General features: G+C 42.3%; 2 protein-coding genes across 3 annotated transcripts in view; one reads left to right on the top strand and one right to left on the bottom strand.

Annotated features, from left to right (window-relative positions):
* LOC146984809 (uncharacterized) overlaps positions 1–25,156 on the top strand; it is a 51,843-nt gene that overhangs the window by 7,502 nt on the left and 19,185 nt on the right. The gene's annotated exons all lie outside the window — the stretch shown is intronic.
* On the bottom strand, positions 2,554–5,216 carry LOC146984810 (uncharacterized). Its single transcript, XM_085783219.1, has 8 exons — positions 5,003–5,216; positions 3,989–4,073; positions 3,578–3,727; positions 3,322–3,476; positions 3,089–3,225; positions 2,904–2,997; positions 2,675–2,818; positions 2,554–2,628 (listed from the first exon to the last, which is right to left on the bottom strand). The coding sequence occupies exons 2-8, from the start codon at positions 4,068–4,070 to the stop codon at positions 2,554–2,556; spliced, it is 837 nt and encodes a 278-aa protein (XP_085639345.1). The 5' UTR covers positions 4,071–4,073; positions 5,003–5,216.

The raw sequence follows: 25,156 nt of genomic DNA, 5'->3' as shown, positions 1-25,156 counted from the left end.
CTGTGAAGCTGAGGCAGCGAAAATGTCAATGTCACCAAAAAGCAGAAGTCTAAAAAAACACACGGAGGATCTTTGTGAGCGTATGACGTCACTCACAGTTTAAAAGTAACGTTAAATCAATCAAACGTGACCCACCGTGACCTTTTCAAGCACCGTCAATATCACGCCGTACTGTGACCTCAGTGGTCTGATCCACAGTGCGTCAGTGAGACAGGCTTATACAGCTGCAGTTACAGCTGGATGCTGCGTACCCACACTGAAAACAGAAGAGGCAATTTTGGTTTTTTTTTCATTCTTAAAGTTTCTCATTTCTTGTGGGTGGAGAAGTGTGTATACCAACAATTTAATGTGCACAAACAGAGCGAATCATCTGGGTCTCATTAGCAGGGACGGGTTCTTCTTTATCACACTTGTGCTTTGTGTTTTATTTTATGCTCTTAGAGCGACAGTCTTTAACATCAAAATCCTGCCTGCTCTTGCTGTCAGGGAGGGGGGGTTACATAACCACTTCTCGTGCTCTGATTCGGTGCTCAGCTTGGTGGCAACAGGTGTGTTTCTTCTTAAAAAAAAAACATTACCCAGGATGTATTAGTTTCCATCAAGATATGCAGAGTGGCAACACACCAGACAGCTAATGGTGGCGGCTAATGCTCACATGCAAGTAAAACATCCTGCAGTCAGCTAGCAAACACAGCTGCAGCTAGTGACGCCTGTTGCATCATCAGACGGAGATAATCATCATGTCTCGCATTTAAATTATAATATGAAAACTCCTGTGAATGAATGAATATCTCAGCAGGAAATGTGACTCAAAGAAAAAAAAAAAAAGTTACTTTGCACTAATGTAGCTTAGTTCCTAATCACTGCTGTCAGTGGTTCATCACCGCAGCAGAGCAGAGATACACAATTACATTACAGGAAAATATAATGAGAAACGGGGAATGTTTTTAAGACTATATTCTTTACAGGGTAGCTAAAATGTATCTGCATACACTGATCATTATGGGCTGTTCTTGGGGGGCTGGCATGGAAATGAAGGTGGAGGTGGGCTGGGTGCAATACAGGGTTGTGTTTACTGGATGACTACCTGTGGACAGTGAATTTATTTGGTGGTTGTCTCCTAGAAAGACTGCTTAACATATCGAGCATGGACTACACAGTAAAAAACATAGTGTCAATTCAACTCTTATAGAGTTGAATTTAACTCCATTTCAGATAACATTTGGTCCCACTCGAAAATAGAGTAAAATTTACTCTATGGCCAGTGTCAACTTTTCAGAGTTAATTCTACTCAATTCAGTGTCAAAATTAACAATGGCATGTGTAAAAATATTTAACACTGAGGTTTGTTCACACTGTTCAGAGTAATATGATTACACTTTATAGAGTTAATTTTACTCCAAATTTAGTTCTTAAAATGACACTCTAATGTGTAATAATATTTAATTTTTATTTCTCCCCAGTGTTATTTTTATATTTTATTATATCTAGGTGATATGTACTATACTACTGAACTGCTTTAATCCAAATGATGATTAATTAATAATTAATCAAATAGAAATAAAACACAAACAAGGTTACAGTAACAACTTGCTTTAATGCTCACCAGATGAAGCAATATGGAACAACAAAGAGAGCTGTGTCATTCACTCCATAGAACATCTGTATGTCAAAAAGCCTGGGATAAGGCAGGTTGTCAACATGAAAGACAACAAAATCTTGCTTTCTCCTTGTTACTTCATGCACATGGGAATGTTCTTGAAAACTTACTAAATAAAGGCAGAGTGAGCAGCAACAATTTTTCATGTATTATCAGGACAAACTCAATCTGGTAAAAGAGAGGCATTTCACATTCAACTGCACCACAAATAACCAGATGTTGGTGGTAAATAAAACCATTGTGTTTAGCCCCAAAAAATAAGTAGGCAAGGGAAGGACTCTGTACCAAAGATGTAATGGGCCTTAAATAGTTCGTCATTGGCTCCCACTGAACCTGTTGCGTTACATGGTAGTGCATACTTGTTGATGACAATAAAGAAGGTGTGGATGCTGCTTCTCGTAGGCCCCTGAGCGAGGAGGTAAGGCTGGCTGCTTTGGCTGATGTTGTTGAGATGCTGCTGTACACAGGTTCCAGCCTAAAACCAAACATTAAACAGCAATATTTAGTGACCAATATCTCACAATAGATCACTGTACATGAAACTGAGGTGATGAAAAGCATATTTCAAACAACTGTCCAGCATACTTTTATGAATTTGATGAGGTGTTCCACAGCCTGACTTGCAGACATCTTCCCTGGCCTCTTCCTACCCTGGGCAGATGGTGGCAAGAGATGAAGGAGCAGCAAGATGGCAGGCATGTCACTGTCCAAGCCTAAATGCCAACAAACATAATAATAAAATAAAAAGACAGTGTAAGTGGTAAGAATATATAAAATATGATTTTTTTATGCTACATGTACATTAAACTGGCACAATTACAAACAATAGTAATTAAAAACAGTCCTCTTACCATTCTCAACCACAACAGTTGACTCAGCATTCCTCATCAAATTTAGGAGCCCTGTGCTCGGTATAAGTCCATGGCTTGCAGTGAAGGGTCAGAGTTGACCACGGCCTGGCCCGCCACCTTGAGACAAAAAACAATTTTATTGACTCCTGCCTACACAACTCACCAACATCATGTGTAACTGATAAGTATACTTACTCTTGGGAGATTTGCTAGCAGAGGCACCTCTTTCTTCTGCAGTCTTTCTCTGAATGGTCTTCAACCCCCATGCAAGGTATCCAGAACCACTCTCTGGATCGTAGTAATGTTCCTGTGTAATTAAATACATGGAGACTGACTATGCTATCAACATTTCTAAGGGCAATTAAGTGTGTTGTAAGGACCCTTTTACTTACATATCCATGTTGTGAATATGGGTCTTCCAGGTATGGAAACAGAGCAACTATCCCCTGGGCGTACATCACCCTGACATTTTTAGGGGGGGATGTCCTAATGTATGAATTCAATGATGACAATCACTCAATTGGACACAATTCAATACTACCAATGTTTCTTTAGAGCCTACATGTATGATTCTTACCCATGTGTTTGAATCATCTCAGCAGCAAGTATGTTTATCATCTGTCTTCTGGTGGCATCTTTCAGGGATTTGGTTTTTGCATACTCTTGCATGATGTGTTCACCCCCAGGCTTTGTTGTCAGGATTTTTTCAATCAACTTAAATGAAAACAAAATATAAAGTCAGAAATGTTTGAACAAATGAATGAATGAACAAAATCCAGATTAAATTTAACAACAATGTCCACTACCCACTTCTTTTGCCTCATAGTTTATGTGGCATGGCCTTTTAGGTTGACTTCCTTCAGCAGCGGCTGCTTCTCCAGGACGGTCACACATTGTGGAGTTCAGAATGATAGTATCTTCAGATGCTGCTGAGCATGATGATGATGATGATGACAGAGAAGCATCTGTGCATTAATGAATATGAACAAAACAGAAGCATATTAAATAGAACTGTTATTACTCCCAACTTTTAATATGAACACATTTGTGAATGGTTAGTGATTACCGAGTTTTTCATTGCTCAACATGACTCGGAAGGTTCCAGGTGACTCTTTCACTATTTCTTCAAAGACCTCTCCGTCCACTTCTGTGTCAGATTGGTCATATACCTTCATATCTGGCTGCCTACCTTCTGGTATGTTAAATTTTAGGCAAACTGAAGCAAAGGAAGGAAAGGGAAAAGGATGTTACAGTAACAAGACCATTTCCTTCTGATGAGAATCAAAACCATAACTAAGTGGAGTGAGCCTCATTTCTTCACAAAATGCTGTTGAGTTGAAAACTTAAGTCAGTAGGTTATTCCATGCATTTAAAGGCACAGCAGAAACAGTTATGAACTCAGAGGAATCGTTTATGATAAATTAGGTGTATTAACCAAGTAAAAGGTTGTGATATTGTGTTATCCTGATGTACAAACCTTCTTTCATGAAGACATCCAATGTTAGGTCAGACAGCCTGACATACTTCTGGTCCCCACCGAATGACACACGCAGCAGCATATTCTATTAAAATAAACAAAGGTTAAAAAAAATGACAACCAAGAAAAAACACTTGAACAAAGAGTTACCCACGTGCTTACATTGTTCCATAACCTACTTACCAACGACGGTCCTCCTTTTACACTCACATCTGCTTGATTACTGTGGACAACAAGGCAAAGTTGACATAGTTGAGTTGTGATAAATAAATCAAAATATTTATTATGTATTGAATGAATGCTGCATTCTGATTGGTCAACATGTTTCTTGTCAAGTGTAACACAGTGAGTCGGTCGTTTTGTAGAAATAAACCCTCAGGGTGAATGTAACCCGACCAGAAATGCACAACTTTAAGTTACAATTTAAACTCCATTCATCAGTGAGAGCTAGCAACAGTAGGCTAACTGGCATGCAACTTTGCTGTCTTTGTGTAATTTTTAAGGCACCACTCAGTCTATGGCACCACTTAGGCAACTTCAGAAAATGGCTAACTGACCAACTGACCGTTTGAGTCGTCGAGTATTGAGGCCACACAGGAGGGAGAGGGAGGGGGGCTATACCGTTGCGGTATCGCGGTATGCTAATTGCTAAGCTAACCGCGAATTAGCTTGAAGCTAATTCGCGGTTAGCATATAGTAAACAATAACACTAAACGTTACCCTAAGACAGACAGCGTGTATTTGTGTGTACCCACATTGAGGAAAAACACACACATTTAACGGTGCAGCAGCAGCTTAACTCAACGAGAAATGTCGAACTTCTGAACTGCTAAGTTAGCAAGTTGCTAACGTTAGTTGTATGGGACATGTAGCTACTCGACAGCCATTCAACAGAGGAATGGGCAACGCCAACACGTTCTCAATCAACATTTATAAACCGATACAACTGTGTTCAAGTGGAAAACAATTATTAAACGATGTTACGAACACCAGCATATTCATGATGTTACTTACCCGACCATGGCACGACTCCAGACCTGCTCCAGACTAACCGTCAATGTGCTGCAGCGCCGCCAGAGTGTTAAAGATGTCACTCTGTAGAGTTAAAGTTACACTGCATGTCTACAGGAGTTAACACTGACTTTTAACTACTACTCTAGAGTGGGTTTACTCTCCATATAGTTATAAATACTCTATCTAGGTTAAAATAGGTTGACTCTGAAATATTGACACCCCATTTTTTACTGTGTAGTTTTACCTGTCGTGGACTTCTTATGTACTTATTTATTGTTTTTACTTTTATATTTTAGTGTCACAATAAGATTGTGTATCTTAATTTTGCCTTATTTTCTGCTGGTTTTCAGTTTGGTGTTGTAAAAAAATTCAAAACTCAATGTAAGTCAGTAAATCATAAAAAAAACTGACATTACAGGATTTAGTGTATGAGCATGTTTGACTGTGTTTATTTCTACATCCTCCTAAACCATCTGTCCATATTTGCATATGTACAGTGAGCATTTACCGTATGTTGCATGTTTTTCTCAAACTGGCAGCACATTTATGGCGTCGACATGATGAGTGCGAGCTGTGTCACTCTGCCTCTTCCTGTCTGAGAGTGCAGGCAGGCAGCCGGTGTAACCGCGGTGCGCACGCCGCGCTTGATGGGCCAGTTCACCTTTGCAACAGTAGCTGTTCATCGATTCCTCTGACAGTCACACAGGTGTCGGCGATGGACGATGAGTCTGTGCGCTCACTCGGGGGGGGGGGGGGGGGGCGGGGACAGCGGGGGCATTCATGCTCACTGCTGTGTTTATTTATTCATTAACAGGCGGCCTGCTCCCCGGCTCTGCCTCAGAGGACCGTTTTCACCTGTTTCCCCTCCTGAGGTTTGAGATAGCGAGGCATTTGGTATCAGATCTGTCTCGGGGCGTGCAGGATCACACAAATGCGTACACAAATATACACACACACACACACACACCTCACCTTGGTGCTGCTGCTTAGCATGAATGAGTATAGGAACAATGAAAGCAGAAAGAAGAATGAGGGGTGGAGCCGAGGCCTCTGTGGACTTCAGATCCTATATTGATTGGTTCAGTAAGAGAATCCTCAGGCTTTTAGTGCTGCTGCTTAATAAAGGTGGCTCGTGGAAACAGAGATCACATCGGCCCGAACTCTACTCCAGAGGCCGCCGCCTTCAGCTTTAAAGAATAGTTCACATAAGCAAGAGTGGACTAATCCATTTAGATTGTGGGATTTTGGAAGTCAGCAACTTTTAACATTTGGAAATACAGTACAGGCCAAAAGTTTGGACACACCTTCTCATTCAATGTGTTTCCTTTATTCTCACCAAAACTATGAATGAACACATGTGGAATTAACAAAAAAGTGTGAAATAACTGAAAACATGTATTTTCTTCTTTGTCTTCTCTTTCTTCTTTTCTTCTTCCTCTCCTTCTTCCTCCTCCTCCTCTATCTCTGCCCCCACCAATTCTAGTTTCTTCAAAGTAGCCCCCCTTTGCTCTGATTACTGCTTTGCACACTCTTGGCTTCTCTTGATGAGCTTCAAGAGGTGAACCTGACCTGAAAATGGTTTTCAGTGAGAATCTACAATGTAAATAGTCATGAAAATAAAGGAAATGCATTGAGTGTGTTCAAACTTTTGGCCTGTACTGTATAGACCGAATCGCCTTGTTGTTAACATTCTACTTCCGGGTAGAAAACCAGCTGTAATTTGAATGAGATCAATAGTAACGAACGAGAGTTTAGCTATATATATCATATTTTTCACGCCCTATCACCGTTTAGACAAATCAGAAATTATTGAAGAAACATTACTATTTCTGTGTGTGTGTGTTTTGTGTTGCTATGTGTTGTATTTATTCAGTTTGGGGGAATCACGGTGTCTAGAAAGCATCAGTGGCTCAGCTGACAGGGACAGCTAACGGTAGCTAAGCTAACGGCGGTAGCTAAGCTAACAGCAGGACGTCAGCTGTTAAAACCCTCCCGTTGTCGGACACGACATGAAACTACTCCAGATAGCTCAATCATGTTGTAACTCAGATATCCGCTGGAGAAAATATTTGTTCATGGACCGTTTATTGAGTCACTGAGTTATTAAAGTTAAACAGGTAGCTAACCGTTAGCCCGGCTAATCTCTGATAACTATGACTAATTACAAAAATGTGCACACGTAAATAGTAATGTTTGTCCAATCATTGGTTTTATAAACTTTACAAACATCAGATTAGTCTAAACGGCGATATAGTGACGTGAAAAAGTAGATATATATAGTGAAACTCTCGTCCATCACTATTGTTCTCATGCTGGTTTTCTACCCGGAAGTAGTTGTAAACAACAAGGAGATTCGTCCTATATCTCCACACTGTCTGGTTGGTTGTCTCGACGTTTCCTCTGTAAGGACGGTAACTTACACCGTTCATTCAGGTTTTCAAAAAGTGAAATAAAGGGCATAAACTTTTGTCACCTGTTGAGCACAGATGTTGAGCTCACTGTCGCAGGTGTGTGATCTCCCCATGTCGAAACCCAAGCAGCCAAATCTGTGTGTGTACGCCTATCACACGGTGCGTAGCAGGATCACACAGAGTGAATTTCCAGATCTTGCGCTGGGTGTATGTGTGTGTGTGTGTGTGTGTGTGTGTGTGTGTGTGTGTGTGTGTGTATGTGTGTGTATGTGTGTGTGCTTGTCACAGTGTGGATGTTGTGGTTTATGCATTGACGTTTTTTTTTTTTGCACGCACCCTGCTATCCGTCTATCTTGGTGTTAAGTCAAGAGCCTGGCTTCAGAGAAACACTGCGCTATTTTAGGAGGCAGCAGATTGTGTTAAGCAAGGAAGCGAACTGACACAACTGGGGTTGAGATTTCTTGGTGCCTGAAAACCTTGAAAAAATATCTTTATTTAGTACTTTTTGCTCCCCCGACACCTTGCAGATTGCACCTAGCTTCCATCAGATAATGGATAGCTATGGAGGCAAGCAGCACATCAAAGCCCGGAGATACACAACCGACACTGCTGACAATTATTCTTTAACTTTTTTATTGTAAAATGACATTTTTAATCAGGAAGGCTCTTATCTCTGTACCCGGCACATTTGAATTTTTGTGGAACGGACGCAGGAAAAAAAAAAAGATATTTTTGCTAGCATTTGACATTTTAATACATAGATTATTAAATTTGAAGACTGTTGCCAACTAATATAACTTTGAAGAATGTGGAACGCATGATACTTTGAGTGTGTGTATCTTATTGAGAGGAGGGCTGGGGCTATTTTGGGCTGTTTTTGATGATTTAATTTTATTATTTATGTATTCACCTCCACATGAAAGAGAGCTGAGGTCCCAAGTGGTCTCTCTTTTTCTCTCTATTTCATGCTCACACACACACACACACACACACAAATCCATATTTATATAGCCATTTGCTGCCATTCTTATAAATACCCACCATTACTTTCAGCATTTTTGTATTATATTTTATTATGTTCTATTATATTTTGTATAATATCGGCCGGGACCTATTCATCTCCAGCCTCCCTCCGCCAGAATGGAAGTCCCCGTGTAATCTGATCCGTGTGTGTGTAGCTTAGTGTGTTTGAATGTGCTTGCACTTGTTTAACGAAAGCACCTGCTGTGTTTGCCCCTTTCATTCACCCATTTGATCGATAGCAAGCTGAGTCTGTCAGCGTGGTCGCTGTCATGGAATCTCTGCTAACCCCATTAACCAATGTGCTCTAACCCAATTAGCAGAGCCCCTGCTTTAGATTAACCCGATTCATGCTGTCACACACACATAATACATCTCACTGGCATCAAATGTGCAAGGCCAGCAGGTCCAACATCAAGTGAGGTCACTGCTGATATCATTTTCTTCCTCTTTATCAAAGCACTGATGGGAAAAAAAATCACATTACAACTATAAACACATGTTGAACACAGGTAACTGTACTCAAGTACTATGCACACGATAATGAGCTACTGTAACCTCCACTAAGAGATCTCCTTGTCAGATAAGGGCAGGTAGCTATATGCACTGAAAGGACTGCAGTCAGAAGACAAAACATCAATTAGTCATCAAAAGCAAGTTAGCAAGTTAGCACACATTGTTGAGTATTATGTGAGTGTGTGTATGAGTCTGGCTATGAGTGTGGTTATTAGAGGAGGAGGATTGTTATCTGTGTATTGTATGTGTATGTGTTTGAATGTGTGATGAGAGTGAGAGAGAGTGTATGTGCTGTTAGTGTTTTCTATTCTGTCAAAGTGTATTGTATTCTGTCAATTTTTTAAATATTATGGTTATTATGTCCTATTTCAATTAATCTTAATATTGTGTCTGTTTAGCACTTTACCTGCCCAGGGACTACAGGCAGAAATTAGCAATTGTTGCTATAACCTGGCTCAAAGCATCTCTTCTTGTTTTACAAGATTAATGTTTTTGTGCATTGCCCCTGTTTTAAATAAATTCATTCATTCATTCAAAAATTAACCAGCAACAACCCTTTTGATCATTAGATAATCAAACATTTTCTGGCTCTAGCCAATCAGGCGTGGAGATTTGGTGCTTTTATTTTGTCGTACATGAAAGTAAACTGAATATTTGTTGGTTTGGAACTGAAAACAAGACAATTGAAGTTTTCAGCTTGAGCTGTAGGAAATTATAACGGGCTTTTTCTGACTTTACACAAACCATTAATGACGTGAGTGACCCCATTTTGACATCAGACATTTCTGGCGACCCCGTGATCACGTGACTCGCGGCCGTCCATCAAGATGCGCCAGCTCAGATATTTTTATACGCTGCATTTTATTTGAACTCGATTTATATTCGAGAAAGTGAAAGTATAGAATACAGTTGGTTAATATTTTGTGTGGTGTTTTTAATCATCATTTTAAAAAGAATAATAATTAGTAGTGGTTGTCCGAATGTTAGTGATAATGTTCACTCATTGTATCCCGCAATTCACCACGAAATGTAGTGGACATCCGATGGTCACTAACCAAAAGCAAGATATCCCATCATGCATTGTGGTCACGTATCGCAGTATGATCGCGGCCAGCGTTGATCTGGAATGTTTTAATTACGCAACATAATACGTAACTAACTGTGCGGCAGAGTCGTGTCTGAAAGTATTGTTTCATTTGACCATTGAGTTAATTCACTATATTGAATTCCCTCTAGGGAACAAGAGTGAGTGATCTGGGACACAGCAACAGTTCCTCTAACATCCTACATCACTGCACTACTTTTTGTGCAAAAAACTGATATTGAATACACATTCTTGAACTGATAGTGCATCAGTATTTTCAGACAGTGTGTGGTTTGATAATTGTGAACAGGATGTTGGTATCATCATTATACAACAGCAAGTTTTTAGTGCGAAAAGCAGTGAGTGAATGAACTGGCATCACACACACGGTCCAACCACTAAATATGCTATTTTGAACATTAGATGGTGATGTTGATAATAACCTTATTGATCAAAGTCATGGGCTTTAGCTTTCAGCACCACACATTTTCAGTGTAGCAGCAGGCGTTTCGTCTGGGTGGCATTAGTCATCTGTGACTTCTCTACCCTGTCAGAGGCTGTGAGTAGTGTAATGGATGAACAGGAGTTGTAACTTGGCAGCAGCTTTGCTAGAGTGGAGGTGTAAGGTAGGTGGCCTTGGACAAGAAGTGTAAAGAAAAGGCAGCATGACTCACCTAGAGAGGAGCCTGCATACTCCATTGAGAAGCAGCCCACAGAGCTCTCTCTCCTCTCTCCTCTCTCCTGTCTCCATCTGCGGATGGCGTGTAGGATAGTCAGAGGGAGAGTGATGGCAAACATGCATGTAGGTGAACGTTTCAGAACCCACCTGGGGTAATGGTTTTTCCATAAGCCGCCATTGTTGAGACTGACCTGGCTTTTAAGACTGAATCAAATCGATGGCTTCTCTGTCTGAGGCGGGGAGGAGCGGGGCGGCCTCTCTCTGTCTGCGCTGCCACGATAACGCTGCTCAATGGGCACCGACCACCTTTCAAATGGAAATGGAATATCCAGTGCAAATTAGACACAGTCATCTGGACGGTGCTTAGCGCTGGGCGGTGAATGGGAGCCGGGGGTTAGCGTGGCGGGTTGAGGGGTGTGCCGAGCGTTGGCTTTGTTGTGTCACAGCTTAAGCTCTCACAGAGCTGCTCCGGCTTCGTGTTGCGCTTTCTTCAGGGGTTGCATATCGAGGCATGCGAGATTGGATGCAAGCTTGCAAGTGCAGAAGAGTGACTCACCCAAAACCATGGGGGCGTCTGCCACAGACAGTATGCTAACTTAAGTATACACAGAACCGGTTTGTTCTTCCTGTGCCCCCCCCCCACCCCCCCCCACCCATACCCTACACCCCACCCTTCTCTCGCTCCTCATCTCCTCTTCCTCCCCCTCTCTATATCCCTCATTAGCTTTCTTGCAAACACACATGCACACACCAAGAGAATCTCAGGATAAGGGGGCGGATTCATAAATTGCTGACATAGAAAGCGAACGCTATGATCAGATTGAGTACTGGCTCAATCCCGTGAAAACCCCTGGGGAATGGTTTAAAATAAATCACTCATAGTCTGCCTGCCCTAAAGATTAAAGTCGAGGGAAGTGTGTGTCTGTGTGTGTGTGTGTGTGTGTGTGTGTGTGTGTGTCTGTGTGTGTGTGTGTGATCTGTCAAAATGAGACAGCTAAGTTTGTGCGCCCGCGCTCAGCCTCGTGTTTCTGTGAATTTTTACTGCATGTACATACTGTGTCGTTACGTCACGCTGTGTCTGCGGGAGAGTTGCCGACTGTACGGCTGATGAAAAGAGCCACTGGGCGGGTGTGGTGTGGTAAATGGTTGCATGGAGGTGTCGACATGTGTAACTGCTCCAATTGGCTCTCCAGAGCCGTCCTCGGGGAAATAAGGGCAGCGGCGACGGCGGTGGCGGCAGCAGAAGCACAAGCAGAGATACAGACTGCCACCGACAAAGAGTTATGTGCATGTTTTCACTTCTTTTAAGTCAGAGATTGATATCAGGAAAAGCATCAAATCTGCAAAATGTGCAGATGTAGAAACTCTTCCACACACGTTTGATGTGTTGTGCAGTTGTGTTTGTGTGCATGCATCCCCACTGTGTGCATGTAAATAGGTTTTAAATGTGTATCTTATGGCTAATATATGATTTGCCTCTGTTTACATGTAGGCTACATGTGCATGTGTGCACAGAATGTGTGTGTCTGCAGGCTGTGTGCGCGCAGTGTTTGTTCAGGACTTCCTAGGACTCCATATGGTGTCAGGGGTGATAAATATGCTCTAGGGGCAGCACTCAGCAGCTGTTTGTGGACTCACAGCAGCGCACACTGAGTCATGGCCTTTATAATCCACTGTGTAAAGGTCTGTGGCTAAGTGGGCTTCTGCCCAAAAACCCCAACATGAACCATACGTGCACCCACAATGTTTCCAGGTTTGAATCCACCCAGGTCGTCACCTCTCCTGTGTCTCCTGTTCTTTATGTCTTGTCTTTTGCACTTTTGCACAGACATGCTTAAACCAAGAGTGAATAAAATAGCGACGGAAAAAACGTGTGATTTGTGTCAGGGATGGAAATAAGAAATTCCTTGTATCAACAACAGACTCGATATGTTGTGTTTCAGTTTCAGGCCACATGAGCGAGACTACACCAGTTGTTTAAAATGCCCTCTTGCACAGAAAGGTTGAACACCACACCGGCTGAGTTTTAGTTTTGCTGGTAATTCAAAAAGTCTTTTTCTTTGTAACCGTTTATTGAAGTAGAGAGGATCGGAAGGTGCACAGTTGGCTTAGAGAGAAGATAAGGGAACTAATTCCTTCCCTCTTCTCCCTCTGCTCTTTGATCCTCACCTCCCGCTTCCTATCTCTTTGATTGCCATGTTTATGACAGCTCCTTTTCCTTTTCTCCTCGTGCCTCTCTCCTCTCCCACTGTGTGGTGTGGCATGTCAGCAGTTCATCTTCTATTGGAGGTCTTCCCGCACACACACACACGCACTCACACACACACGCACTCACGCACGCGCTCAGATGCACACGCAGACATGCACACGTGGAAGACGCACTCTGAGCAAGACACACCCTCCCCCTTCCTCACAGAGGTAAAGTGAGTGCACCAGCATCCGCGATGAATAATTGAGTTATCTGGCTCCGCGCAGAAATAGCAATCTCCCCACACAAGTGTGAAAACATCACTTGCCACCCGAGACCTTGGAGCTGGCGCTGCCATGTGGGTCTACACGTGTATGTTGGTGTTTCTGTTTGCGTTCATTCTTGTCTTACTTTTGTGTGTTGTTTTTTATAAAAACATTTTAGGGGGGAAAAGCCATTAGATGCTGCTCTGAGTTTGAGACATTTATGGATCTAAAATGAAACCTGAACAAGGCTACGATGTAGAAACACCATTAGAGGCAGAAAGGTCATAGAATTAAAATGAAGGGGTCACAAAAATCCAGTCGCATCTTTATTTCATTGACTTGAGCTGTGGTTGCGGTCCCTGTAGGCTGACAGAAATGATTTGAGGGAGCATGTGACTCCGTGATGCTTTTGAGTCTGTCAGGAGCAAAAGAAATATATTGTTTTTTGATTACAAAACACACAGCCTGAAGCACATGAGAGGAGAGCGGGCCTGGTGTACATATATATATTGAGTTGGTTTATGAGGTGCAGCTGTACAGTGCAACACAGCAGACCTGAAATAATTCCTCCCTTTTGTGAAGCGTCTTATGTATTTTATGGTGCCGTGTTAATGTGCTGTAGATTCACTGCCGTTCCAATTTTTGGGGCCGTATTTAGCAGGGAGGTGGTGTTGTATTACTGAAAGATGTTTCTAATATTTAGCTCATCTTCATTTACATAAAATGTGATTATACGAGGAATCAGTGCAGTCACAAGGGTGTAGCCTACATTTTTTTTGTGCAAAAATACGGTTTCTTTACTATAAAATACATCAGAGTAAATTGTCACTGCTACATAGAGGGTGAGAATTATTTTTCACCTATTGGAGATTATCATAGCCGTTTAAATCCTCATAATTAGTGGCATTGGTAGAGTTTCGACGTTCTCGGTGAGGACTGACCTGATGTAAATCAGCTACGAGGTCGGGTAAATATTCCCCCCCATGGGGGCGACTCCAAGGAGCCGTCTGAAGCCGTCTGAACTGGTGACACAACGAAGCTGAGAGAGCAGAATCACAGCGAACTGACAAATAAGGCCAAATCTGACAGGCGAATCCTCAGAGCAGCTCCACAGTTTGACGGATCCTTCAGCAGAGGAGCGCCAGCCAACGCCCTTCACAGCAGCATCATTCATTAATGCTATTTCATAACACTACAGTAGAAATGATCGCACAGCGGCGGGCGGGGGCCGCGGCGTGAAACAAATGAACCCAGCGTCACATGTCAGAAGTGATACAGATGGATATTCTCCCGACAGCATTTTAGCGTATAAAGTGAGTTTCGTGGGTGTCCAAAGCCAAAGCCAAAGCCAAAGGTAAAGGTAAAGGTAAAGGTAAAGGTAAAGGTAAAGGTAGCCCTGGTAGTTCTCTATGTGCAGTGCAGCAACGTGGGCTTGTGGGTAGACGCAACCAGCTGTTAGGTCTAAAAGCTCTGAGCTCCGTTATGGGGAGACGGCGGCAGATTAAACAGCAATCCTACTGATCCAGCCCACACACTTACCCCCCCCCCTCCTCTCTCTCTCTCTCACTCACACACACACACATACACACTCATCCATCACAGTGAAGAGGGGCTGCTATGAGTGACCACTTCATCTTCTGCTAGGCTGTGATGTTACAGAGAGATCTGGTCGGTGCGTGTGACAGTCCGCCGCCATAATAGGTAACAAACCTGCTGGAGGAGAGGGCGAGGATGAGACGGAGGAGGAAGGCTGAAGGGGGGGGGGGTTAAATCTGGGCCAGGCCGTCCCAGGATGGACAGCTCCTCCAACAGCTGCCAGCGTGGACTCGCTTCACTGGGAGGGACGCTGGGATGATCGTGACATTATCAAGACACTCGAGACAGCGAGAGATGATGCCATGAACAAAACAAAAAAAACCAAACACTAGTTCCCGGGCATCGTCATGCAGTTATGAGAGTTGTTCTTTTTTGACAGCGAGCTTTGCACTGGTATTTATGCTGTGGAGTGTGCGACTGAGATTTAGCAACAGTGTGCCAGTTGGGTTTCAGGCAAAAACAAAGTGAGCCTCAGGCCCGAGGTCTCTGCGTCTCTCCCTCTGTGTTTTCAACAGGGTTAAGAGTCTTTAGCGTGGAAATCGTCATTAATCTGCTCTGCGCAGACAAGTCAGGCAGTGCTGGGAATATCAAAACATGTAGGGAGAAGTGTCCCTGGCTCATTTGAAATCCTGTTTGGATGTTTCACTACATTGCAGCGGAGAGATTGAGCCGTCCCTGCTCCTGCTTTTCTGCGTCTGTCTCACTCTGTTCTTTTGTTCTGGTGTTTTCCTCTCTCTTTTTCTGTCGTTCTCTTTTTCTGACGTTCTTACTGTGACTTCTTTCTCTCCAGTCTGCCTCTCTCCCTCTCTCTCTTTCCCCCTCTCCCTCTCTTGCTTCTCCTGTTTTCGGTGCTAGCAGGGGGATTGGGAGGGTTCCTCCAAATTGGCACACAGATGAATAATGCATCTAAAGCAAAAGCAGAGAGCTGGGGTTGGATATATCTGTCTGTCAGACTCTTTCTCTGTATTACAGTTATGTAGGGAGTTAGGCTGATACTTCAGAGGAGAAAAAAAATCTGTTTGTTGCTCTTTACCCGGATTCCCATTTACTTTCCCCTCTGTCATTAACTCCTTTATTGTCAGTAAACGTGTGGGTATCATGCAACTTTCACACTGATACACGCTGTGAGGAATTCTCGCATTTTTGAAGTTTTTCGACAAAGCTCCTAGTTGTTTGTGCTACAACACACATACATAATGCATGCGTGGGATTTTGATTTCATTTGATTCTTTGTCGCCGTATGCATGCGTTATTTTGTGTGTGCTGTGTGCGCGTGCATTTTCTTTCCATATTCCCAAACTGAAGCGCTAAAAAGCAAACTGCACTCGTGAGCATAAGCTCTCAGTAGCACCATCATTAAAGTAATGAGTAGGAAGTTAGCACTGAAGTCAGCCATAAACACAGAGATGGAGAGAGGGAAAGCAGAAAGGAGAGAGAGAGAGAGAGATCCTCAATCCCATAAGGGTAAATCTTAAATCCTGAATGTTGCTTCTGACTCATTCTGGTTAATTAAGTCGAGTCAAGTGAGAGGAAAATGGGGTCCTGCCTCGCCTGTGTCTGTGGGATCAGCACTATACTGAATTTTCGGCTTATGAAGTCTCTCGCTGGAACTGTCCTTTGTGCACTCGGAAAGCAGAGAGAGAACAAACTGTATTCAGTCCATTTCTCCTGTTTTTATTAGCTTGACCCGTTGCAGCCTCTTTACACACATTTCCCCTCAGGTTGGAAATTTACATACACACCAAGCATAAATGCTCCCATTTAGCATCGGGTTTCAGGGCATGGATGCTAACAGAGTTTTATTTATTACACTTTATCATTTAGCTCCCATTTGTGGAAGATTTTATTTGCACATCCTGCACTCAGCAGTTAAAACTAACACACACACACATGATACAGTAGCCCTACACACACATCCACCCCGAAAAACTCTGAGAAACAAAGAAATCTGTAGAGCAACCTTTGGGATTTTCTTTGTTGTTTTATGGCGGAAAGATTTCGCCATGCGACACAGGATGAGGCAAACGAGTGAAATGTCAAAATCCTGTGTAACTCTAAAAATAAAACAGCACAAGGGTTGCCGTTTGAGGACATCACGGGCACACGATCGGGTGTGGAACAGATAAAACAAACAATTCTTTACACCCAACAGCAACCAGAGTGGAGCTGCCAACTGTCCTCTGCTGAGAAGAGAAGAGGGAGGATTTTTACAAATATTTACGTATTTAACATTTTTAACCAAGTCCCCTCAAGATTAGTTTCTTTTTTTCCCACTATCTCCCATTATCAGAACAGATGTAGTCAGCAGCAGACAAAAGAACGAGAGTCTTCTCTTCGCATCTGCAAAAATAGCATCACAATCGCATATCAGTCCAAGTGCAGACATAGCCTATTTACATCACGTCATTTATTATATATAAATCATTTATTACATAATATTTTTTAATGAGGTCACACACATCATATGTGAAAAAAAACCTTAACTGAGTCAGCCTTTGATACATTATGATAAAAAAATGAAATCACTGTGATATTTATTTCTTAAATCACAAGGCTGACATCATTCTGTAGCTGAAGAGTTTTGCTAATAGCTTCATAGCTAACGTTCGCATCACAAGCTATTTACTTACCAGTCTTTCCAAGAGCTTCAGTCATTGCTGCATTTAGAATACAAAGGTCTTTTTTATTATTCATTCATGGCAGAACTGATGCTACAGTGACTCATTAACTTAAATGATGAGGTGGTCCAGTTGCATGGGGGCTAGCTTATTAGCATCCTAACAGCTGTAAAAGAAAACATAATCCGGACTTCAGCTATTGGTGAATAAAGTTTTATCCTGAATTTGCAATGCTTCTGATAGACTGGCCTTTAATGAGCTGCTAATGCTAACGTTAGCTACGTAGCAATAGCAAAAATCTTTCTTATAGCTCCTTTAATGTGTGCAGATCTCACCAACTCTCTCTGCCAACTATAAGTTACTGTGTCCCTGTGCTGTCTGTGGCACTCAGCCCACTTATCCCATAGTGAAAAATCTTTACTAAATATTTCCCAGAGACAACTGGGCACTCTAATTTCCTGGCAAATGCAACTCAAACAGGAGTAAGTTGCTCATTTGCTGTGGCCTATTTCCAACCGAAGATAAATACACATTATGCGCTCCAGTGTGTCTCTACTGCAGCGGGATGGTGCATGTGGCTCAGCATAAACTGCAGTAAGGACCAGTGCAACAGTTGGGACATATTCTGAATAATGATAGGAAGATCATTCTTGATCAGACTTTAATCTTTTTGTGGGATTTGTTGGTAATAAAAAAAGCACCAGAGTATCACCAGCCTTATCCTTTAAAATTGTATATTTGATATAGCAACAAAAGCCACGATCATATTTAAAAAATCTTATTTAGAGACTTGTCCTACTTAATACCCTCCGCTCATTAAGGGAAGGATGTCGTCAGAAGCTTTGGGCAGACTCCAAATCATATTTGTTCTTGCTTATGGGATTAGAAAGTTAGTCTGGGACAAATAGCTGAAGCAGGTTATATGTTCACTTGATCTGTTATGTGACCGCTTGTTACAGGTCACTTTAGGATAGGCACTGAATTGCAAACTGAATTTCCAAGTGCCGGTGCAAGGTCTTAGTCCTCAGTGTATGTGTATGTGTGTGTGTGTGTGTGAGGCTTAGAGATAGGCATTGCAGCTGATGGCAAAAAAAAGTCAGAGGGTTAAGCTGTAACCTCCCCACCCACCGCTGCCTGCCACTGTCTCCCTGCCTCCCTCACTCACCCTTTTTTTTTCCCTCCTCCCCCGTCGCCCCATCACTCCATGTTGTTATGCACGGAGCAGTGGTGTCCCGCGGGGCCGGAGATTGCTATGGACATGATGTGATTTCTCGTCTGCTCTCAGCTGTAATGTGCTGCTGTGGTCCGGGGCCTCTGATGAACTTGCCTCGCAATGTTTTTGGAAGACATGTTGTCCTCTGCACTGCCCTCTTTCTTTTTTTTTTCTCTCTCTCTCTTTACATTATAGCCATTTATATCTGTCCTTCACAGATTATGTGTATTATGCATCAATGAGCAATCATCATACTGCCTGACAGATTGATTTGGGGGCTGGAGCGGATGAAGGGCAGGGCAGGGCAGGTTGATATCAGTTACAGGTTGGTGCCGATGAGGTGATGTGGTGGTTAAGCTGTAACTGATGTCCTCCTGGTTGTTTAAAGCTTGTACAGTGGGATATGTTTATTTCATTTAATTCATTTATTGAGGAAGATAACTCCCTCCTACACACACAGACACAGATGCAGTGGTTTACTTTCTACACATCTCGGGGTATACTTCATTGTTGCCCTTGATAATAATCACTTAGTTGGATTTGTCCTAATGTGATGACAGAGACTGAAAGCTGCGCTCAGGAACATGACGGGCACATATCGGCCTTGTGAATCTCTGGCTACAATTAGGAAAATTGCATGGATGCTGCCTTTGTTAATCCAATGTGGGGAGGAAAAAAGAGGCTTTTTTTGGGGGGGCGGGGGGGTCTTTATGTGATAACTACAAGCAGCTATGGATGCAAAATACAAGGGACAGAAACCAGCTAAGTGTGGTGGCGTGACCACAGCAGAACTGAGAAAATACTAAACTTACTTCTCTGAAAATTCTCTGGAACACATGAACTTGAGTGAAATGCTATAAATAAAGTTGCAAAGAACAGGTGTACATCCTGATGGGCCTTTAACACACTGCCTCAGTATGTAGTTGCAACACTTACCAAAACATCACTTCCCCCAAATGCATACAGTATTTTCTCACTTACCCATGGTGCTAATTATCTATACTGAAAAATCTGCCTCCACAATAATACAAAGGAGCTGAATGGAAGACACTTTGGGCCGGATTTACTAAAGGTTTGTGTGTATTAAAACGTGTGCAAACACATGTGGAACCTGATCTACTAACCGGACGCACCGAGGATTGCGTCCCTCACACGGGCAGAATAGCACGTGCGATCCATTTAGCGTGTTTGCCTTGATGCATATGTAAATATGGGCGTTTCAGCCAGAACGTGCAGAATACTGGGAGGAGTAGATGCAAATCGATTTATTTAGCGCACGCAATGTGATTTACCAAACCAGGAAGAGATTGCGGTGGCTGTTTTTGTGTCTTTATTTTCCACGTCTGAAAACCATGTGCTAACTGATACAACTTTGCCAAAACGTATGCGTTTATTGGTTTGATACCTGTCAGAGCCCCGTGATCTTACATCTCTGCATTTCCTCACGTCTGGGGAATTCTGTAACAGTTTTTTTTTTTCAGCCGTGTTAAAGGTCTTTTTCGCGCCGTTACGCACGGGGCACGTCTGTCCTGCAGTGCGCTCCTCTCCTCTCCTCTCCTTTCCTCTCCTCTCACCTGGCTGCTCAGCTCCGTCTCTCAGTCCCGGTCCCGGACTGAGACACGTCACCGCTGCCTTCACCCGTCTTTGATCCCTCTGGTCAGTGGTCAGAGCGTTTAGATCCGTGTGTCCCACCTGAGCTCTCTATTAATCCACTCGATCATGGGCGGCACACACACACACACACATATTACAGGTGTGTGATTGTCGCTGCAGCTGCTGCCTGTTCGTCATAGTGACGAGTTGGGCCCTGTAGCGATTTGTGTTTATTTATCTAAACAGAGCGCGAGAGAGATGAACACACATGCTGTCATTATGCATCGGATCAAATGTCATTCTGTCCCTTCGTCCGTCCAGCTCTCTGCCCACTCTCTCCATGGCGGAAACGATTACCACGCGCAAAACCCTCATTTACATATTGCGGTTTGCACGTGTTTTCATTTAGCGGGTTACTCTTAGTAGATCACCTGTTTTGCGTGCACTAACCAAACTCGCAATATTATAGCGGGCGCAAACAATATAGCGCCCGTTATCTGGGATCTTAGTAAATCCGGCCCTTTGTCCCACCGAAGGTTTGTGGAGCTTTGCATTGGAAACATTTAGCAGTACAGTTTGCAGTATGTGAAGTATTTGTCACAGCAACTGAATGTATGTAATACAGGGTGTATGGTTGGCTCTATGTTAATTAATCATCTTATGTATGCTGACGATTTAGTAATTTTTTGCCCATATAGTGCTGGCTTACAACAGTTATTGAAAATATGTTCACAATACGGCCTCGACTTTGACATCAAATACAATGCAACTAAGAGCAACGTTATGATTGTCAGAGGTAAAGGTGATAGGAAATTAATTCCCTGAATTCTTCTTATCTGGTTCTGTTCTTAAAGGACAATTCCAGGTGAATTCAACTCAGGGGTGTATGTTCCTATCATTTTAGGTCTAAAAGAAGGAATCTGAAGATTTTCAGTTTAATTGCTCCTGTTTTGCGGTAGTTGCGTCTGTCCCCGCGTCGCCACGGCAGCAATGAATGGGAGTGGATGTAAGTTCCGCTGTTTAGGCTGTTTCCAGCCCTCAAAGCCGCAATTTTTTTCCACAGACAGCGTCAGATGGCGACTCAAACATGCACCGAGAAGTTTATTTACTTCAAGCAAGCCGACATGTTTGTAAAACTAGATCTACCGTAATTCAAAGTCTCCCAGAGTCTCGCGCGAGACCCAGTTGACGCTCGGTGTGTTCACATGCAGTGGGAAAGCTACCGTTTGTGTCATAAACACAGGAATATCAACTCTTTACTTGCTTCAAGTAAAAAAAACTTCTCGGCGCATGTTTGAGTCGCCACCTGACGCTGTCTGTGGAAAAAAATGTACACTTCAAGCAAGTAAAGAGTTGATATTCCTGTGTTTATGACACAAGCGGTAGCTCCTACTGCACCTGAATACACCGAGCACGGCAACTTCGGGCTCGCGCGAGACTCCGCCAGACTTTGAATCAGATCTAGTTTTACAAGCATGTCGGCTTGCTTGCAGTAAATAAACTTCTGGGTGCATGTTTGAGTCTCCATCTGACGCTGTCTGTGGAAAAAAATTGCGGCTTTGAGGGCTGGAAACAGCCTAAACAACGGAACTTACATCCACTCCCATTCATCGCTGCCGTGGCGACGCGGGGACAGACACAACTACCACAAAACAGGAGCAGTTAAACTGAAAATCTTCAGATTCCTTCTTTTAGACCTAAAATGATATGAAAATACACCCCCGAGTTGAATTCGCCTGGAATTGTCCTTTAAAGAATGTAATGAAGTGAAATATCTTGGTCATCATATTGTAAACGATATGTCTGATGATAGAGACATAAACAGACAGTGTCGGAGGCTTTACCTGCAGGCCAACATGCTTGCACGGAAGTTCAGTATGTGCACTAGTAATGTCAAGTCGGCTTGGGCGGTATTACGGTAATACCGTATACTGCAGGTGTTTAAAAATAGCAACGGTATCAGTTTCAATACCGTCATGAAAAAATGCAATGCACTTATATATATAGGAGATAAGGATTAAATATTAAATAAAAGTCATTTAATGTCTAAAATTGATTATATGTCCAGTAGCATTTATGTGTGGTTGAATTTTCAGTTAGTTGAATATGTTTTAGCCGACTTACTTAACTTTTACTTTTTAAAAAAAGTAGGGACTGGACCTGCCATGCCATGTAAAAACAACAACAAAAAAACTGACAGCGGGTGTGTATCATGACTTCATGTATCTGGCCCTTCAAAATAAAAGCCCTATAGCCTTTCATATACAGTTCGGTCATATTGATTTTGACTTAATTTTGACAAGACAGGGCTCCAAATGTTTTTGTTTTTTTCCTGCGACCAATCGACCAATGAGATTTTGGTCTGCTAATGTTTAGCCGTAGTATTCAGTTTCTGAATGGTGAAGACACAAGCCGGTGTTTGGTAATGACACTTACGTCATCATTTTTAATTAGTCACGGTAATACCGTATACCGCGGTAAAATGTGGAGGAAGTTTGACGGTATCAAAATTTGGATACCGCCCAAGCCTAATGTCAAGGTAGCGTTATTTAGAGCCTACTGTACTCCCCTGTATACTGCACACTTGTGGAGCGTTTACAGTAAAAAAAAACATGCAGAGACTAAATGTGGCCTACAACGATGGCATGAGGATGCTTTTAAAGCTTCCTCCATGGTGCAGTGCCAGTGAGATGTTTGTTAATGTCGGGGTGCCAAACTGCTCTGCTGTAATACGCAATCTTATGTATAAATTTATGTGCAGGCTATCAGCCTCTAGAAATGATATCATTTAGTTTCTGTGTAATGGTGAGAAGAGCTCATTAAAGGTGTACAGAAATGGCCGTTTGTCCTGTTTGTCGCGCCGAGTTGTCACGAGCTGCAACACGAGTTTACCCGAGTAAGGAAAACGAACTTGATTGGTCGTTATCGAGCGGGCGGGATATTCAAAGCTTGGAGCGAGCCCGAGCTCCGTGTGTGTGTGCGTGTCTCAGACGTTTGAATGACGGATTACGGATCCAATATCAGTGGCTGGTGAATCGTGTACAGGCTGACGTATAATTCGTGCACCTGCGTTATCCAATGCGGGAAAAAAAAATACACTTTCATCCTGGATTTACTCAAAAATAGAATTTTGCACAAAGTTTGGGCTACATCGTCTGATAGATGAGTTATTACATTAATTTTATGATCCAGAGTGGAAACAAATTCAATTTTCTTTTCTGTACACCTTTAAGGTTCTCCTCAAGACTGTGGAGCCACTGGCGCTCCAGTCTGTATGTGAGGGCTGAAAGATTCAGTCAGTCCTCTCAGGTGGACGTGTTTATACTGTAATAATTAGACTGATTATAAATTATTTCAAACCTAGTTTAGCATTGCTACACTCCGGTATCTTGTTACTGATTGGCTGCCATATTGACACAGAGAGATCAAGGGGGGAGTTGTCGGTCTGAGAAGTGAAGCTCACTTCTGCGTTCAAAAAACTGAAATCTCCTCTTCTTCCTCTGGGGGCTGGTGTCAGAAAGCAGCGTTCTCCATAGACCCCCATGTTAAAATCACCCACTTTACATCCTCAATAAACATGATCAAAGCCTGGTGTCAGAACGTTTTTTGGTCTCAACCGATAGTTTCTACCTGAGGGGGAAAGTACACGCCCACCAAAATCCAACATGGCGCTGTTCAGGCCGCCATATTTCAGTCACAAAAACGACTCCCCAAAACCAATGGTTGACGTCACGGATGCTACGTCCATGTTTTTTACAGTCTATGGGAGAGATATGAGCAAATAAGCTTCATTGGTTGATAAATCAGTGACAGGACAATCAAAAAGCTCAACAGTTCAACATGTATATACAGTAAATACCAATTAACCATCTGTTTTTATATGGGACATAATCATGTTCCAGGTTTTGCAGCTTAATTTGAGAGTTAAAATTGTGATGAATCTCATGCGGCTGTAACGTCACTGTCACGTGGTGTTTTAGGGTAAAGTATCATAAGCACTCCAGTTTACTCAGTTATCAGTATTTTAAGCATCTTTAAATATTTCCCTCTGTCACTTCTTGTTAACGAAGGGAATGGGCTAACTTCATAAAACAGCAACAATACAGAGAGTGTATATTGCTAGAATAAATAATGTCTGTTCTTAATAGCTAGTTGTGAGATATTGGTGACTTGATGTTGAATAATTTAAAAAAAATAGCTCTAATCTCTGTGAATTGTTTTGAGAAGACTTCCTGGTACACTTCAGTATGTTGTAAATCATTTTGCTGTGTTTATGTTGAAGTCAGCTCGGCTCAGTTGTTCTCTCTCTCAGTACAAGCGAAGCGGGCCATGATGTAATCCAAAATGAGACTGTAAATGTAAATGGCATCCCTGAAACATAACTGAAATCAGGTTATACTTATTTTTAAACCTTTAAAAAACTGTCCTACTTTTCAAGCAAGGCTGCGATCCAAGAGACCCCAGCAAGATATATTTTTATAGTCAAAAGCATTGTTTATAAAACAGCCTCTTGGTAATTAATTACTCAGAAATACAGAAATCGAATCAAACAGATGACACGTAAAGAAATAAATAATATTAAGAATAATAATAACAAGAAAAAACACTGTAGTATTCACCAGTATGTTATCAGGGGCTGTTGAATCCTGTTAGGAGGAAAATGTTGTCCTCTTTTTGGATTTAATCTCCATGTGACAAGGTCGGAGAATCATGAATGACAGACATATACGGCTTAAAGAGACTGAAATAGGCACAAAAAGTGGAAATGAATTGTGGTTTGTTTAATCCAAGAGCTGGAAACTAAGGCTATAAACCTAATTATCCCAACAACAGTTTTTTTTTTTTTAGTTCACATGAAAAATTAGTTGATTTTCTTTTCAACAATCTATTTCATGACTGCGAGTAGAGACTATAATTAGCTTTTGTTTGAGCAGATATTGCATAATAAAGAGGCTGTAGAGTCTGTTAGA

Source organism: Trachurus japonicus, chromosome 7, assembly GCF_045865225.1.
Source record: "Trachurus japonicus isolate A0001 chromosome 7, Traja_1.0".
Taxonomy (NCBI): Eukaryota; Metazoa; Chordata; class Actinopteri; order Carangiformes; family Carangidae; genus Trachurus; species Trachurus japonicus.
The sequence above is the reverse complement of the archived record's forward strand: the minus strand, read 5'-3'. Positions and strand labels throughout refer to the sequence as shown.